This window comes from Phyllobates terribilis, unplaced genomic scaffold (assembly GCF_046119375.1).
Source record: "Phyllobates terribilis strain yellow unplaced genomic scaffold, ASM4611937v1 Scaffold_8__6_contigs__length_399053987, whole genome shotgun sequence".
NCBI classification, from domain to species: Eukaryota; Metazoa; Chordata; class Amphibia; order Anura; family Dendrobatidae; genus Phyllobates; species Phyllobates terribilis.
Window position 1 is genome coordinate 7240972 of NW_027362768.1, and position 16128 is coordinate 7257099.

The window sequence follows — 16128 nt, forward strand, 5'->3', positions numbered from 1 at the left end:
GGGTCCAAGGTTGTCTGTGATTTTAATGGAAAAAATGTGCTTTCTTTTTTTTTTCATTTATTAAAAAAGACTGGATCTTACACCACAAGCCCTTTTTCACCTTTGGCGTCTCCCCTGTGTCCTTTTAGATTGTGAGCTCCTTAGCAGGGCCCTTAATCTTTGTGTTTGAATAGTTGAATTCTGCGTTCGTGATGTCCCATATAATTTGTACACGTAGCCCCTGATCTGTAAAGTGCTGCGTTATTGGTTAAAGTAATGACACGTCCGAATAAGCCACCTAATGGCGGTCAATGATTGCAGCAAAAAAGCAAAGTATGAACGCAGCCGGAGGGGTGGTTTGACATGTTTTTTTTTTTTTTGTTGCAACAAACTCTTAGCTGAAAATCTTCTTATCTGTTTTCATGGTCCATTGTGTTTATTTTCTAAATTCATTCTTCTCTATAGGACATGGAAAATTCCCCCAAAAAAACTTGTAGAAAAGCTTGTCCACTAATACAATCTGTTGTTCCCTGTTATCAGCCCTTGAAGATTGACTGTATAGAATAACGTGTGCCAAGCCATGTTCACCTCTCACATAGATCCAGGGATTGTGCCAGCTCTGTATTTCCCAGGTTTGCAGTTCAGGCTTAGACTCCAGCTCCCTGGCACCACACACCCGTCCTCCCATGCCACAAGCATCTAGTATCAGCGCTCCCCTCCTCCTCCTCCTGTGCAATGACAGCAGGTAGTGTCACATCCACATGCCCTGCACTGCGCATGCGTGACAGACGAGCTGCAGCCCAAGGCAGAGCTGGAGAGGCGACCGGACTGGTGGCAGAGACAGCAGAGGCAGCCGAGGCTGAGGGTGGCGCCGGGCGCTGCTGCGATTACTGAGCAGCCAGTGACCCCGAGGAAGAAGAAGCGCTGAGTGACTCCTCCATCAGCTGCTGCACAGTGAAGGATCTCATGTCCCCCACCATGAAGAGGAGCCCAGATGAGGAGACACCTCCACCCATCAGCCTGCGCCCTGCACAGCACAGGAGGCTGCTGTGACCCTGCACTCAGGACCTGCACCCTGAACAGCACAGGAGGCTGCTGTGACCCTGCACTCAGGACCTGCACCCTGAACAGCACAGGAGGCTGCTGTGACCCTGCACTCAGGACCTGCACCCTGAACAGCACAGGAGGCTGCTGTGACCCTGCACTCAGGACCTGCACCCTGAACAGCACAGGAGGCTGCTGTGACCCTGCACTCGGGACCTGCACCCTGAACAGCACAGGAGGCTGCTGTGACCCTGCACTCAGGATCTGCACCCTGCATTGCACAGGAGACTGCTGTGACCCTGCACTCAGGATCTGCACCCTGCACTGCACAGGAGGCTGTGACCCTGCACTCAGGACCTGCACCCTGCACTGCACAGGAGGCTGCTGTGACCCTGCACTCAGGACCTGCACCCTGCACTGCACAGGAGGCTGCTGTGTCCCTGCACTCAGGATCTGCACCCTGCACTGCACAGGAGGCTGCTGTGACCCTGCACTCAGGATCTGCACCCTGCATCTCTCCACACTCCTCAGAACTGAACTTCTGCTGCCCAGGATGAGGCTGGCAGAGCTGTGATCGGTCCTCACCTGCCCCCTATTACTTTCCTCCTATCTTAGTTTTGCACTTGCACTTTTTGTTATTCCACCTGCACCAATGGAGCCTTGGAGACAGTGTGCCCAGTGGCTGATCAGGTGCAGGGTGCTGCCACCCAACCATCGGGTAACATGGGACACTGCGCAGGTATTCGATCTGGCCCAGACCCTTCGGGATGGGGTCCTGCTGTGCCAGCTGCTCAAGAACCTGCAGCCCAGCTGTGTCAATCTGAAGGACATTAATCTTCGGCCACAGATGTCCCAGGTCAGTAAGTGCCCACCTGCCATCACCCACTACTGCTTATTCCTAGGATGGGATCCTGCTAAAACTCTACATTCTATAACACCAACATGTTCTGTGGCGCTGTATATAGAGCAGTCTCACATCTGTCCTAAGGGGCTCACAATCTAATATGGCACACAGTCTGGGGGCATATTTCATTAACTTGGGGTAACTTGGCTCAGAAAACGTCTAAATGTAGAGAGACTCATGCTCCTGTTGACATTCGTGGGCATCCATTGTTATCTTGCAGGGTATATGACAAGGCAAAACTTGTTTCTGAAGTGTCAGTAAAGTTCAGCTATCTGCCGGTAACTCATGCAAACACGGGAAAGATCTGCAAGTGTTGCCCTGATCAGATACAAATGTGTGTCCTTATGGCCCCGTGGAGCCGCCATACTGCTCATCCATAGGAGCTGTCCAACATGTGCACCAACCACCTATTATGTAGTCTTATGGCACTCTGGTCCTGCACCAACTCTCACCGCTGGTCCTTGTTGGGCCGGGTATGGTTGTGGCGCCAAGCAGTGTATGGCCATAGTGCTGCCATGTTGTCCCAGTTGCTACCATGAAACGTTACTGTGTAGTGATCTGTGACATCTACTCCAGTAATTGGAGACTTTGGGCCCGATTCATTATTTGTTTTTCTTTCGTTTCTCTTTTTTTGTCTTGTAGTGTTCACTTGCCTTTTTTGCACCATGTTCTTCAAAATACCGCACATGGTTCATGAATTTTGGGCAAAATCAAAAATACTCTTTATTTTTTGGCTTCAACCTTTCTTGAGATGTTTTTGATCAAAAAGTCACATGTTCCACTAAGTGATGGAAAATTTGAGCAAAAATTCCAGACGTATATAAAATCACTCCGGGGTGGACTGGAGTACATGTGTGCAAAAATGTAGTGACTTTTTAAAAAAAAGTTGCACTTGCTAAATCAGCCGCAAACATCTGGAAACCCCAAAATGCGGCTCACAATGGCGAATAAAAAAAAACAACAGGAGAAAATACATACAGTTAAAAAAGGGACAGATTAAAGTTTATATATCATGAAAGCTTTTTTTTTTAGCATGTCTTCCCACTGTTAAAAAAGCTTTCACTCTGACCGCTGTGTGATTTTGCTGCGCCAAACTGTGCTCTATGACAATCAGTTTCTGTAGACGAGAGGTCCCCAACCTGTAGCTCGACAGCCCATGATGTGTGGCTCTTGACTATCTGGTGACTTTTGTGTGTAGCCCTGCACAGAAGAGCACACCTGAATGGGGGTAATACTGACTCGGTGTGATTTCAATGAAAAAGCTTTGGCTGTCATTATACCAGTAATGGGGGATATGGTTGTCACTACTGTGAGGGGGCAGGAGCTGGATGTGGCTCTCCAGGTCAGAAAGGTTGGGGACCTCTTCTGTAGACTATGGCGATCTGTGAGGATTCTTGGCTCTTTGGGAGATCGTTAGAGACAAACCATAAATTTGCCTACAAGAGATAGACTCACCCTATGGGTTAACATTAATGCCGACTTTGGGTACACTGTGGGTATACTACCGCCACATTTTCTTTCTCCTTGGTCAAAGAAGACTACAGTATATGCAGACTTCGTGCAAGCCCTATATTTGTAGTATGGGTTGGGAAAGCTTCCTGGGGTGTATTATAAATATATCTATACTATTCCTACACCCGACACCAAAATGTGTCATTTTTGTCTCCATCAAGGTGGTATGTGTTAGTGTATTAGATTTATGCAGCATACATTTGTTACATATGAAGGTACCCATTGATACAATTCTAATGTAAGTGTCCAATGTAGTGTGTCCAGGCCCAAGACTCTGTCCTCATCTCCATTGGGGTGTGGTGCTATACAATGGACACCGTTAACGTTCACAGGCACATTGATTTTTAATAGGGTTGTTGGATTTTGCAGAGGTGTCCTAAGTCTTTACGGGAATATTAGTGCTGTATGCAGCACTATTTTTTCCACCAAATGTGGCAGAGTCTGCAATGGAGTCCCAACGGTATCTCAGATGCTTTTTTTCACTCAAAGGGGTTGTCCTAGGCTAAAAAGAATAATCTACAACCACTCTCACTGCAGATTGCCAAATTGTGTCAGTGTGCAATGTGCATAATATCAGGATTCCCCAAGTAGACTCCAGCGTGTCTCTGAATTATCTTCTATTGAGGGAAGCCGCGTGAGACTAGTCATCCCGCATCACGCAATCGCCCACCTGCACACAGGGGAGTTGTGACAGTGTGTGTGTCCCACATTGCCACAATTTAGCAGTCTGCAGTCACATAGACTTTTCATTTCTGCCCGGACAGCCCCTTTAAACCATTTGGAATGAGTAGCTGAATTCTTTTCTGGTGAAAACTATCTAATACCTGTTGATATTCATACATGAATCTTTTCTATATCTATATGGTATTATGTAGTGAAATAGATTCCGGCAATGTGACAAAACTTGCCACTGCCCCCCAATCCATCATCTGCACTCCGCCAACCCAGAAGTCAGGCGAATAACAATACTGAGACGATCCTCCATAGTCACTTTTCTTCTACAAAGCAACATCTCAATCAAAGACAACAATGGAGAACCTTAGGAGCAGAGTTTTCCTACAGTGCATTGTGAAAGTATTTGGCCCCCTTGAACTTTTCTACCTTTTGCCACATTTCTGGCTTCAAACATAAAGATATAAAATTCTATTTTTTTGGGGAAGAATCAACAACAAGTGGGACACAATCGTGAAGTGGAATGAAATTTATTGGATATTTTAAACTTTTTTAACAAATTAAAAACTGAAAAGTGGGGCGAGCAATATTATTCGGCCCCCTTGAGTTAATACTTTGTAGCGCTACCTTTTGCTGCGATTATAGCTGCAAGTCGCTTGGGGTATGTCTCAATCAGTTTTGCACATCGAGAGGCTAAAATTCTTGCCCATTTTTCCTTGCAAAACATCTCAAGCTCATTAAGGTTGGATGGAGGGCGTTTGTGAACAGCAATTTTCAGCTCTTTCCACAGATTCTCGATTGGATTCTGGTCTGGACTTTGACTTGGCCATTCTAACACCTGGATACGTTTATTTTTGAACTATTCCATTGTAGATTTTGCTTTATGTTTGGGATCATTGTCTTGTTGGAAGATAAATCTCCGTCCCAGTCTCAGGTCTTTTGCAGACTCCAACAGGTGTTCTTCCAGAATGGTCCTGTATTTGGCTCCGTCCATCTTACCATCAATTTTAACAATCTTCCCTGTCCCTGCTGAAGAAAATCAGGCTCAAACCATGATGCTGCCACCACCATGTTTGACAGTGGGGATGGTGTTTTGAGGGGGCTGAGCTGTGTTGCTTTTACGCCAAACATATCGTTTTGCATTGTGGCCAAAAAGTTAGATTTTGGTTTCATCTGAGCAGAGCACCTTATTCCACATGTTTGGTGTGTCTCCCAGGTGGCTTGTGGCAAACTTCAAACGAGACTTTTTATGGATATCTTTGAAAAATGGCTTTCTTCTTGCCACTCTTCCATAAAGGCCAGATTTGTGCAGTGTACGACTGCTTGTTGTCCTATGGACAGACTCTCCCACCTGACTTTCCCACCTCAGCTGTAGATCTCTGCAGTTCATCCAGAGTGATCATGGGCCTTTTGGCTACATCTCTGATCAGTCGTCTCCATGTTCGAGATGAAAGTTTAGAGGGACGGCCGGGTCTTGGTAGATTTGCAGTGGTCTGATACTCCTTCCATTTCAATATGACCGCTTGCACACTGCTCCTTGAGATGTTTAAAACTTGGGAAATCTTTTTGTATCCAAATCCGGCTTTAAACTTCGCCACAACAGTATCTTGGACCTGCCTGGTGTGTTCCTTGGTCTTCATGATGCTCTCTGCACTTGAAACAGAACCTTGAGACTATCACAGAGCAGGTGCATTTATACGGAGACTTGATTACACACAGGTGGATTCTATTTATCATTGCCAGTCATTTCGGACAACATTGGATCATTCAGAGATCCTCACTGAACTTCTGCACTGAAAGTAAAGGGGCCGAATAATATTGCTCGCCCCACTTTTCAGTTTTTGATTTGTTAAAAAAGTATAAAATATCCTATAAATTTTGTTCCACTTCACGATTGTGTCCCAGTTGTTGTTGATTCTTCCCCCAAAAATTAGAATTTTATATCTTTATGTTTGAAGCCAGAAATGTGGCAAAAGGTAGAAAAGTTCAAGGGGGGCAAATACTTTCACAATGCACTGTATATGTACATCCTTATTTCTTGTACTTTGCCTCTTATGGTAAGTCTTTTCTTCCCCGTATTGTAGTACAATGTTCTTTTGTGGCTACAACATATCATTTGCATCTGTTTTGTATCTTGTAATAACAGTGTATAGACAGTGAATGCTGGAAGTGTGCGTCCGGCCGGCTAATAATGATCTAGTGTCAGTGTTTACTGATGCCGAATATAATGAAGTCACTGTAGTGAGCGGCAATGATGAGGATCCGTGTGGTCATAGCTGTCAGCTGAATACATACATTTTATATATATATGATTTTCATATAGGAATCTGCAGATTATAGTAATTTGCACCTCGTATTCACAGGTTATAATATGACAGTACTGATTATGCCGAGTGTCTAATTATAGCATTTACAGATACATGTGTTATATGCATAAGTCATTTATATGTTTTTATATAGGAAAGTTGGGTGGCTACCAATATGGCCTCGAGAATAGCTTGTTTTTATGGTGACACCCAGCTTTTCTGTAATGTAAAGTGGTGTGTAGATCATATGGAGCTAATGGATATCAAGTAACCCGACTGTCCAGGAAACAGACATAACTGAGACTGAAGGTTAGTGGGGAATTATCTGTAGCCATTGTTTATGATCGCACATATAGATGATGATACCACTGGCAGATGTAAGAAGCATCCCCATGTGCGGCTGATCAGCTCTGTTTCCGTTCGGTGGGCGGTGGGTCATACAGAGGCTGGAGGATGCCACAGATGAGTAGCTGTCTGCTGCTCGCATGGCTGATGGGGGCAGTACAAGGAAAGACAGAGCTGCTCATAATAGGGTTTATTAGCAATAAACATTTGGAAAAGATTTAAAGAGAAATGAAAATAGGAAAATGGTATAAATGGTGCATTCACACTGGGTGAATGTGCAGCAGAATTTCCATCCAGATTTTTTTTTGAGTGGAAAATGTGCTGCAAACTCCAACGCCAGCATGGTGGGTGAGATTTTCCAAAATCTGATCCACATTCAGCAGAATACAGAACCTGAAATTGATCATCATCCACAGCGTGTGAAATAATGCTGCACAGTCATACGCATATTCCGGTTTTGTGTAGGTTCACACTTATTGGAAGGGTCCTATCAGGCAGCGACAGGAGTCAACTCTTTTGTTGATTATAACAAGAACTGGGTAATCACTGCTTCGCTGTCTCAATGGACCTGCCAGCTTGATTGTCCTCCTTCTTTCCTATAAGGTGAAACAAAGAACAGAACCACTTCCCACAATCGTGAAGCACCACAGCGCCAGGATTAATCTGCGCCCTGATATTATTGTACTCACAAGACAGATAAGAAAAATCAGCATATTATCAATTATAGACAAATTCAGGAGATTGCCTATTTTCCTACTTGATTTTTCCCATTCTGGCTTGTCCACCCAATGGTGCCAGATATCACAGGAAGGTGTCCTGTAATATCCGACACCAGGACATTAGCATTTTATATCCTTTCTGTATCTTACCATAGGACATCCTGGTCCATATCTAGTTTGCACCGGTTCACACTTGCCGGTCAGTTTTTTGATATTTGTAGTACACACTCTCTGACTGAGCACTCCTCCTCCCATCAGCCTATGGCTTTTTTAAATTGACCTTGATCCTACCTGACCATATAATTGTAGTCTTATAGCCTGGGAGAGGCATCATGTCAGGTTTAGGGTCCCAACAAAGGGGCACGCCTTGTTACTGGTTGTTGGGCTCACACGAATTGGCCAATTTGTACACTAAGTACCTTCATTTTTCAACATGTTTTCTACAGCAGTAATGCAGTTGCAATTTCAATATTCAATATGTACATCTTGTAGCTTTTCACAGTGCAGCTTTAATTTGTCATCACATGGGACATCACATGGGATACAAAAGTCTCAACAGGCTGGCTAATCGCAAGAAGAGCTGCGGATGCCCGGAAGTAGGTGGCATTTCGGCATTTCTCAGGGCTCCTGTCCAACGGCCACAGTGATTTGGTCCTGTGAATCTATTTGCACAAACTCTACTCATGAGTAGAGATGAGTGAACCCAAACTTAAAAGCTTGGGGATTGTTCCGTTGTAATGTTTGAAGTTCTGGGGAGAGAGAGAATTTTCCAGCTCAAAAGTTTGGGTCCCCATTGTTTTCAATGGGGTAGGGTTCAAGTTTGGGTACAGTTCTGGTACCCGTACCGAACTTTGGAATAAAGTTCAGGTTCGGTACCAGAACCCGAATGTCCATGGGTCCACACATCCCTACCCACGACCCTATAGCTGGTTCACTAATTTTCCTTCCTTGAAACATTTTTGTTTCATACTAACCACCAAATACCAGGAACATCCCACAAGAAGCACCATTTTGGAAATTCTCTGACTCATTAGGTCTGCCGTCACAATTTGATCGTCACACTTGCCCATTTTTCCTGCTTCCAGCACAAACACTTGGAGCACGGTGATTTGCTGCCTGTTATCTCCCACCTATTGACAGGTGCCATTGTGAGATAACCTGTTGGATTATGTGAATGGTTCAGAGCCATGAGCCAGGGTTTAGCGGTCTGGTTCGGACAGTCTGGGTTTGACCATGGTGTAATGGTGTCGTATATGCTCGCCGTCATTGCTGCTTGTGTGTGCAGCCGGGGCCATAACTTCAGCATTATATAAGTAGCACATTCATTTCACTTGTCTAATTTCTTTTAGAATATGACTCAAGAAAAAAAAAAGAAGTCTGAGTCTTCTTTCAGCCGTCATGCAGCAGTGAACGGAGCCATTATATTGCTATTAGGCCTGTAGGGTAAGAATGATAGCAGGCCGAGGAAGCCTCCGTGTACAGTAAATTGTAGGAAGTGGTTTGTGTGACTGAATTTAACCTTGTGTTTTGTCATAGACTTTGCAGAAAGCCATTAGAGGACAAGTCACTTTTTATTAATGTTCAGGTTTGCGGTTCCACCATTTTGCTTTGTAGTAAAGGCTCGGCTTGCTGCGCTCTATTTTCTGGTAAAGAACTTAGGACCGATTAATCAAAGTGGACTAAAAAACTTCTTTAGTTGCCCGTAGCAACCAATGAGAGCTCAGCTTTCATTTCTTAAAACTGGTGTGATAAAATGGAAGTTGCACTGTGATTGGTTGCTATGGGAAAGAAAGACATTTTTCCTTATAAATGGTTTTGAATCTCCAGCCTTATGGGTGGTTTCATACATTCGGGCATATTCATCACAATGGCTTTCCATCTGACAGTCTTAGAAAAAGCACGGCAGAGCAACGGTCCCAATACTTGATGGAACGATGGTTCAGGCGAAGACGATCCTTTCTGACTCCCCCATACACAGGAGCGAGTGTTCCTGTGCTCTCTATGAGAGAGACACTGCTGGAGAGAGAGACGCTGGTGGCAGCTTATCTCCCCGAAAACAAAAGGATCGGCAGTCCAAAATCAGACATGCATGACCCTTAGGCCACGTTCACACGTTCAGTATTTGGTCAGTATTTTACCTCAGTATTTGTAATCCAAAACCAGGAGTGGAACAATCAGAGGAAAAGTATAATAGAAACACGTCACCACTTCTGTATTTATCACCCACTCCTCGTTTGGACTTACAAATACTGATGTAAAATACTGAATGTGTGCACATGGCCTTAGAGTCGGGAGCCCTATATACATTAGACTGTCTGATGAGACCAATATCAGTGGGTTCGGCTGACGTTAGTCTAATATGTATGGGGGCCTCAAGATGCACAAAATTCAAGAGAAGCACCAGCTTAAAGAAGTTTTCTGCTACTTTTACATCGATGCCCAATCCGTAGGATAGAGCATCAATGTCTGATCGGCTGGGGTCCCTCACCCGACACCCCCGCTGATCAGCTGTTATCGGTGCCGGCGGCAGCTGGAGATGCTTACTTGCGGAGCTTGGCCGTTATAGTTATAGTGCCTGCCGCGTGGTACTGCACATCCGCCCCCCATTAAATCAAGCTCCGCAAGCAAGCACTTCTGGCCGGCGGCTGCCAACAGCGATATCAGCTGATCGGCGGGGGGTGCCAAGATACTCCCCCTGAGAAAGCCCATCAGAGTGCGAAACGCACGTCGGGGTGTATGCTGTGGCGGTAGTCTGGGTATAGCAGGACTACAAATGGGTAAGCTCTGATAGTTAATGATCTTTCCTTCTCATGGATATAGGGCATTGCTCTGGTGTAACTTATATTGTATACACATGTATACTCTAAGGTCTGAAGACACTTGTCCCTCTACTTAATTTAGCCATACTCAAACACATACATGTTTATATATGATGAGTTATTATTTTTTCAAGTTTCCCTTTTCTGCTGAAAATCCTCCCACTTTTTAATAGGTGGGAGACCTGGGTGCCATTTATCTTCATGGCACTCTTCTTTTTGTGACCCTACATACTACATCACAATAGGATCACATCCTAGACCACGTGTATCCACAATTTCTTGAATCCCTTTTTCACCTTTTGTAGAATTGTTATTTGTGTTTTAATAATTTTTTCAATAAAAATCTGTTGTTTTATATTGTTGCAAGTGGTTTTGGATTTTTTTATCCAAATATAGGTTGCCTGGAGGTGCTTACTTGCGGAGCTTGGCCGTCTAGTTGTAGTGCCCGCCGCGTGGTGCTGCACATCCGCCCCCCATTGAATTAAGCTCCGCAAGCAAGCACTTCTGGCCAGCGGCCGCCAACACCGATAACAGCTGATCGGCGGGGGTGCCAGGTGCGGGACCCTGGCCGATCAGACATTGATGCTCTATCCTACAGATGGGGCATCAATGTAAAAGTAGTGGACAACCTCTTTAATGAATTTAGCACCAAAGAGTACTTCACCTATAGGGTGCAATAGGTTTCTAGTACAATTTTCTCCACTTTCTAGCATAAATTACAATAAATTTGCCTGTCCACCATTAGCCATGATCTTTTCACTACGCTCCCCCCATTTTTGAAACGTAGTGGAACTGACGTACAAAGGCAAAAGTTGCAAAAAATTGTGAAAAAAAACTTTGCGCAAAAATTGGCTAATTTTATACACCTGTTTTCTGGAATAAAAGTATCAAGGAGTTACCTACACTGTGTCTTTCCGGATGAACGTCATTTTATTTTCAGAACTTTACGGCATTCTGTGGTACATTTTTTCTCACCATTTGGTGTTTTAGTTGGATCATTGGTGCTTATTTTTTAATTAGGGCAGGCTGTACACGTGTTATTTTTTCATGTGCTTCCCAGTAGTTTTCGCTGTAGAAAAAAAAGAACTTGCTTAGAAAAAAATGCATGTGTGAATAAAAATGGCAATTTTACAATTTAAAGGGGTTGTCCAATACTCGGACAACCCCTTCTCAATCCCTGTGTTTACCTGTTTTAAAATACTTAGGCCATGGCCCCACTATCAGTGTTTGGTCAGTATTCGATCAGTATTTTTCTCAGGAGTGGGAGCCAAATCCAGGAGTGGGTGATAAATACAGAATTGGTGACTTGTTTCTATTATACCTTTTCTCTGATTGTTCCTCACCTGGATTTGGCTCCCACTCCTGAGAAAAAATACTGACCGAATACTGATAGTGCTTCTATGGCCATATACTCACCTCCGGTGCCGGCGCCGTTCCAGTGTTGTCGGCACTGACTCTCCCAGGGATCGAGGAGGCGAGTATAAGTGTTATTATTTTACAAGGTGAAAACATAAGGATTTAGAAAGGGTTCTCCGAGTAGAGGAAAACTTCTTTAAAGGAATTGTAGCAAACAAAAAAAAAAACAGGGGAACCTTAGGGCTTGTTTTTTATGCACATTTTTAGTGCAGAAAAAAATGCAGCATTTTACAGTAACAGCAAAATGAATGAGACTTCTAAAATCTCATTCACACAGTGCTTTTATTTCTTTACCTGTGTTATGTTTTCTAAAAAACACAGCACATCATTTCTTTCAGTGTTTTTACTACATTTTTCCCCATTGAGATCAAAATGGCTTAGCACCAAAAAAACGCACAAAAGAAAATTCTCATTAAAGCACATAAAAAATGCATACAAAACATGTGTAATTTACACTGCGTTCTTCTCGCCACCGTTTGCATCAAAATTGCATTAAAAACCCTATGTTGATCAGAGGACATGCTGAAGGCTCACCTCTGTATGCCTCACCATGAATCCTATTCCAATCAGGGACTGGAGTAAGATTTCTGGCATAAGGCATGTTGTAGCTCGTCATACATTAGACGAGTGGTGATATCATGCCCCCCAAAAATTGGCGGGGCTGGGCATAACTGGCACGAAAGTGCCAAAAGTTGCAAATTTTTGGCACAATCCCGAGTTGCACAACATTTTTGTGACTTGTGAAAGTGTTTTACACCAGATGAATCGGGGCCTAAGTGTGAACTTGGCCTTACAGGATATTTCTGGAGTAGCAGGGTACCATAATGCCTTTAGTAAAGCATTTGCTGATTTATGAATAGTTGAATTTTCCATTTCGTTGATTGAATTATGGTACATAAAAAGCAGACAATTGCATGAACAGCAATTCCCTCCTATATTATTGGTAACGCAATCTATTCCATTCGCATCATGTGTGAGGTCGCTTTACTGAATACGTTATATACCTGTTGTGAGATCCTGGGAGCTCAGGTTACGTCTGAATCTATAGACTTAACACTTTGATTAATTTCATGTTACCTGCACCGTTTCTGATTATTGACGCATGTAACTTTTATTTCTACTTTACAAGAAGACATTCCTTTCTAAAGAAAACATCATTAATTAAACTAAAGGATGAGAGAGAACACACCCTGAATTTATTGCATACCGTGGATGTAGTCTGTAATAAAACCTAAGTGCAATATAATTGGTAACATACAGGAAGCAAATTCTTGCATCGTCAGAATTAGAGTGTGGTTTTATAAGTGTTAATTATAATTATTCTCAATTTATATTATCGTGGACAAAGCAAAGTTACATGTCTGCTTGCTAGGATTTAAAGGATTTATGTTCTTGAACAGATCACTTTGTTTCCAGCCATTACAAAGGTTTTCTCTTTATATTATGACTGTGCTGATCATAGAATCATACAATGTTAGAGTTGGAAGGGACCTCCAGAGTCATCGTGTCCAACCCCCTGCTCAATGCAGGAGTCACCAAACCATCTCCGACAGATGTCTGTCCAGCCTCTGTTTGAAGACGTCCATTGAAGGAGAAGTCACCACCTCTCGTGATGACTTGTCCTGCTTCTACCGCTCAAACTCTGCCTTCCATGACCAAACACCACCATCCCAGCCATAAGGTTTCCTCTTGATACCGAGCAAGGTCTCAGAAACTTAGCCCCCTATTGTTGTAGGAGGCATGTTTGACACTAAGACCGGGTTCACGTCATGTTTTTGCCACACATCAGTGGCTCGGTCTACACTTCCATTTGGAGCCCTCAAAGATGGGATTCAGGTGGATCTGCCAATGGGGCCTTTGACTTTATTGAAGCAGACAGTCACTTTGTCTCCTGTACGACCACATTTTTGGTAGTGTCCGTCTTTTTTAGATATACCCAAAATCATGGTTGACTGTATTTTTGTGCCTGCCCCAAAAAAGACGACCACTGTCAAAAATGAGGTTAGAAATAACACAAAGTGCCTCCACCTGCTTTATTAATGGCTCCACCAGTGGATACGCCCGAATCCTATTTTTCAGATCCTACGGGGCCATTGATGTGTGGGAAAAACTTGAGGTGAATACAGCCTTAGGCTGATTCATCATTCTTTTTGCCTATTTTTTTGGGGAGTAAAAGTGTGCATTTTAGATATTTTATTTTTGTGCCAGTTTCACTAGTTTTTTCAGTCCTAATTATTTTTTAGGTTTGCTTAACATTGTAGGTGTGGTTTTCATTATCCAGTTTTCGGCAGATTTATAATTTCTGACTTTTCAAAATATCGCAGAATTTTTCTATTAGTAGTAGACTATTAGAGCACACAGTCTGTCTAATTTATTTTTGCGCAGTTGAAGACCAACATGCAACATTTTAAAGTTTATGGAGGGAGGGGCGGCATTTCACTTAAATAAGGTGCAAATAAAGCAAATGGGGAAAAATAAAAGCATCTTTGAAGTTGCAAACCTCATAAACCTTTATGATGATTTTGACGCAGAACCCCCAATGCGAAATGTAAGATGAGACAATGAAACGACTTAAAATGAAATTCAAATGATCAACCGTGGTATAAATTTTCTATTGGTTTTCATGTAATTCCAAAGTATAAACTTTGTGAAACTTTTGAAATAAACTCATTAACTCCATATTTCATCTTCAGACCCACTTTCGAAAATGAAGAAAGCAATCTAAATGGTTACTATGGTTCACTACGCTGTTGGTAATTCTCTCCAATGCTTAGTAGATATATTGATCTAAGCTGTATGATCTCTATATACCACTTAGGTCCCAATGACTCCAAGCCACACACTGAGCGACACTGCTATGGGACCCAAAATATATCTCTGTGCCTCCAATTTTATATGGAGGAGCACAAATGTTTTTTTTTCTCAAATTGAGCATTCATAAGGAATAAACTTTCATGCCGTATTATGAAGAAACAGTGATTGTAGAGAAGACTACAGTACCTTACCGACGCACACATGGCTACACACAAAATATATGTACACCCTATTTGTGTGTACTTGAGCTCTTCCGTGGATTTTCTCTGTTCATACCTATAAATATTTTCTGATTTCTGTTTTCCATCACCGGACTGTCGTGTATTATGGGATCCTAGCTATAAAGCTTCATCCCATGCCTGACAGTGAGGTGGAGATAAATCTTTGTCTCTTTCCAAAGACAACCAGGACAATTTTGAAAGCTGATATGCATTTGAATAGGGGAGATGAAATTAAAGGGGTTGTCTGGTTTGGACAATAATGGAACCCCCAGTGATCACATATAATCTGCATGGAAATGTGGCAACAACTTTGCTACAGTACCTCCATAGGGTAGACTCTTTAAAATACTTTAATATGGACTTTAATATTGACGACCTATAGGTCATCATTGTCAGATCAGTGCAGATCCAAATCTTGGCACCTCAATCGATCATGTGTAGTGGATAGTGAATGGTACTGCAAGCTCTCACCTATCTGCTTGTAAAGGAAAAAAGCATGTAGTATCATTCACGACCACAGCACAATGAGCAGCTATCAGTGTGCTCGGCACCTACAATCAGCTGCTTTATTGGGGTGCTGGGAGGCACACCCCTTCCAGTCTTAAAAATCTTTTTAAACACCATTAAATCTTTGTTTAAATCATTTGCTGTCCTTTTATATCAGATTGTTCCATCCAGATATTTCTTACTTATTCCTTTTGTGTTATTCCTTTTGGGAAAGTTCCGATAGCAATGCCCATACATGACAAATAGGAGAAGTCTTTTTTTGCTTTATGGTTGGTAGCAGAAATGTGAACAATTATTTGCAATGCTTGGCACATGATACATTTTCTTTAAAAATTAGGCCAGATTTTTGTGGTTAGTCATCTTGATATGGACGTGGTAGCTGATGGATGGTCGAAGGCCCCGATTCATCAAAGTGTTTACCCCCAAAAACGTGTAAAACACTTAGAATGTTTGCAAAATTTTTGTGCAACACAGGGTTTTGCCATTCATGGCATTTTCATACTGGTATCTCCGCCAAAATGGAGGTGGGACAGGGGGAGGTTACACCTGTCTAACAAATTAATGAAAAGCGGCAACTATTGTTACTCCTGAAGTGTTACTCCAGTCCCCGTACATAATTCTACTCGGGGCCATAGTGTGTTAAGGAGCCTTTTTGCCCATACTCTTTTTCATATATATAGGTGCAGAACGTTTCTATAAGAAATATTTGGGGGGTTGAACACATATATGCATGACAAGACTATTGATCTTCTATATGTTCTACCGTGTGACATCTCGTTTTTGGGCTTTTCTGTAGCTTGTTGGGAGAAAAAAAAAGAATGTAACGAACGACAACTCATGATGATTATTTCTTCACTTCTGAACAATTTT

At 42.8% G+C, this 16128-nt stretch overlaps 1 protein-coding gene across 4 annotated transcripts in view; it reads left to right on the plus strand.

The window, feature by feature from the left end:
* Positions 1 to 756: 756 nt before the first annotated feature.
* VAV3 (vav guanine nucleotide exchange factor 3) overlaps positions 757 to 16128 on the plus strand; it is a 256738-nt gene continuing 241366 nt past the window's right edge. For all 4 annotated transcript variants that reach the window (XM_073642837.1, XM_073642839.1, XM_073642838.1 and 1 more), the window contains exon 1: positions 757 to 1879. In XM_073642837.1, the coding sequence (XP_073498938.1) occupies positions 1676 to 1879 (204 nt within the window). In that variant the 5' untranslated portion in view covers positions 757 to 1675. The remainder of the gene's footprint in view (positions 1880 to 16128) is intronic.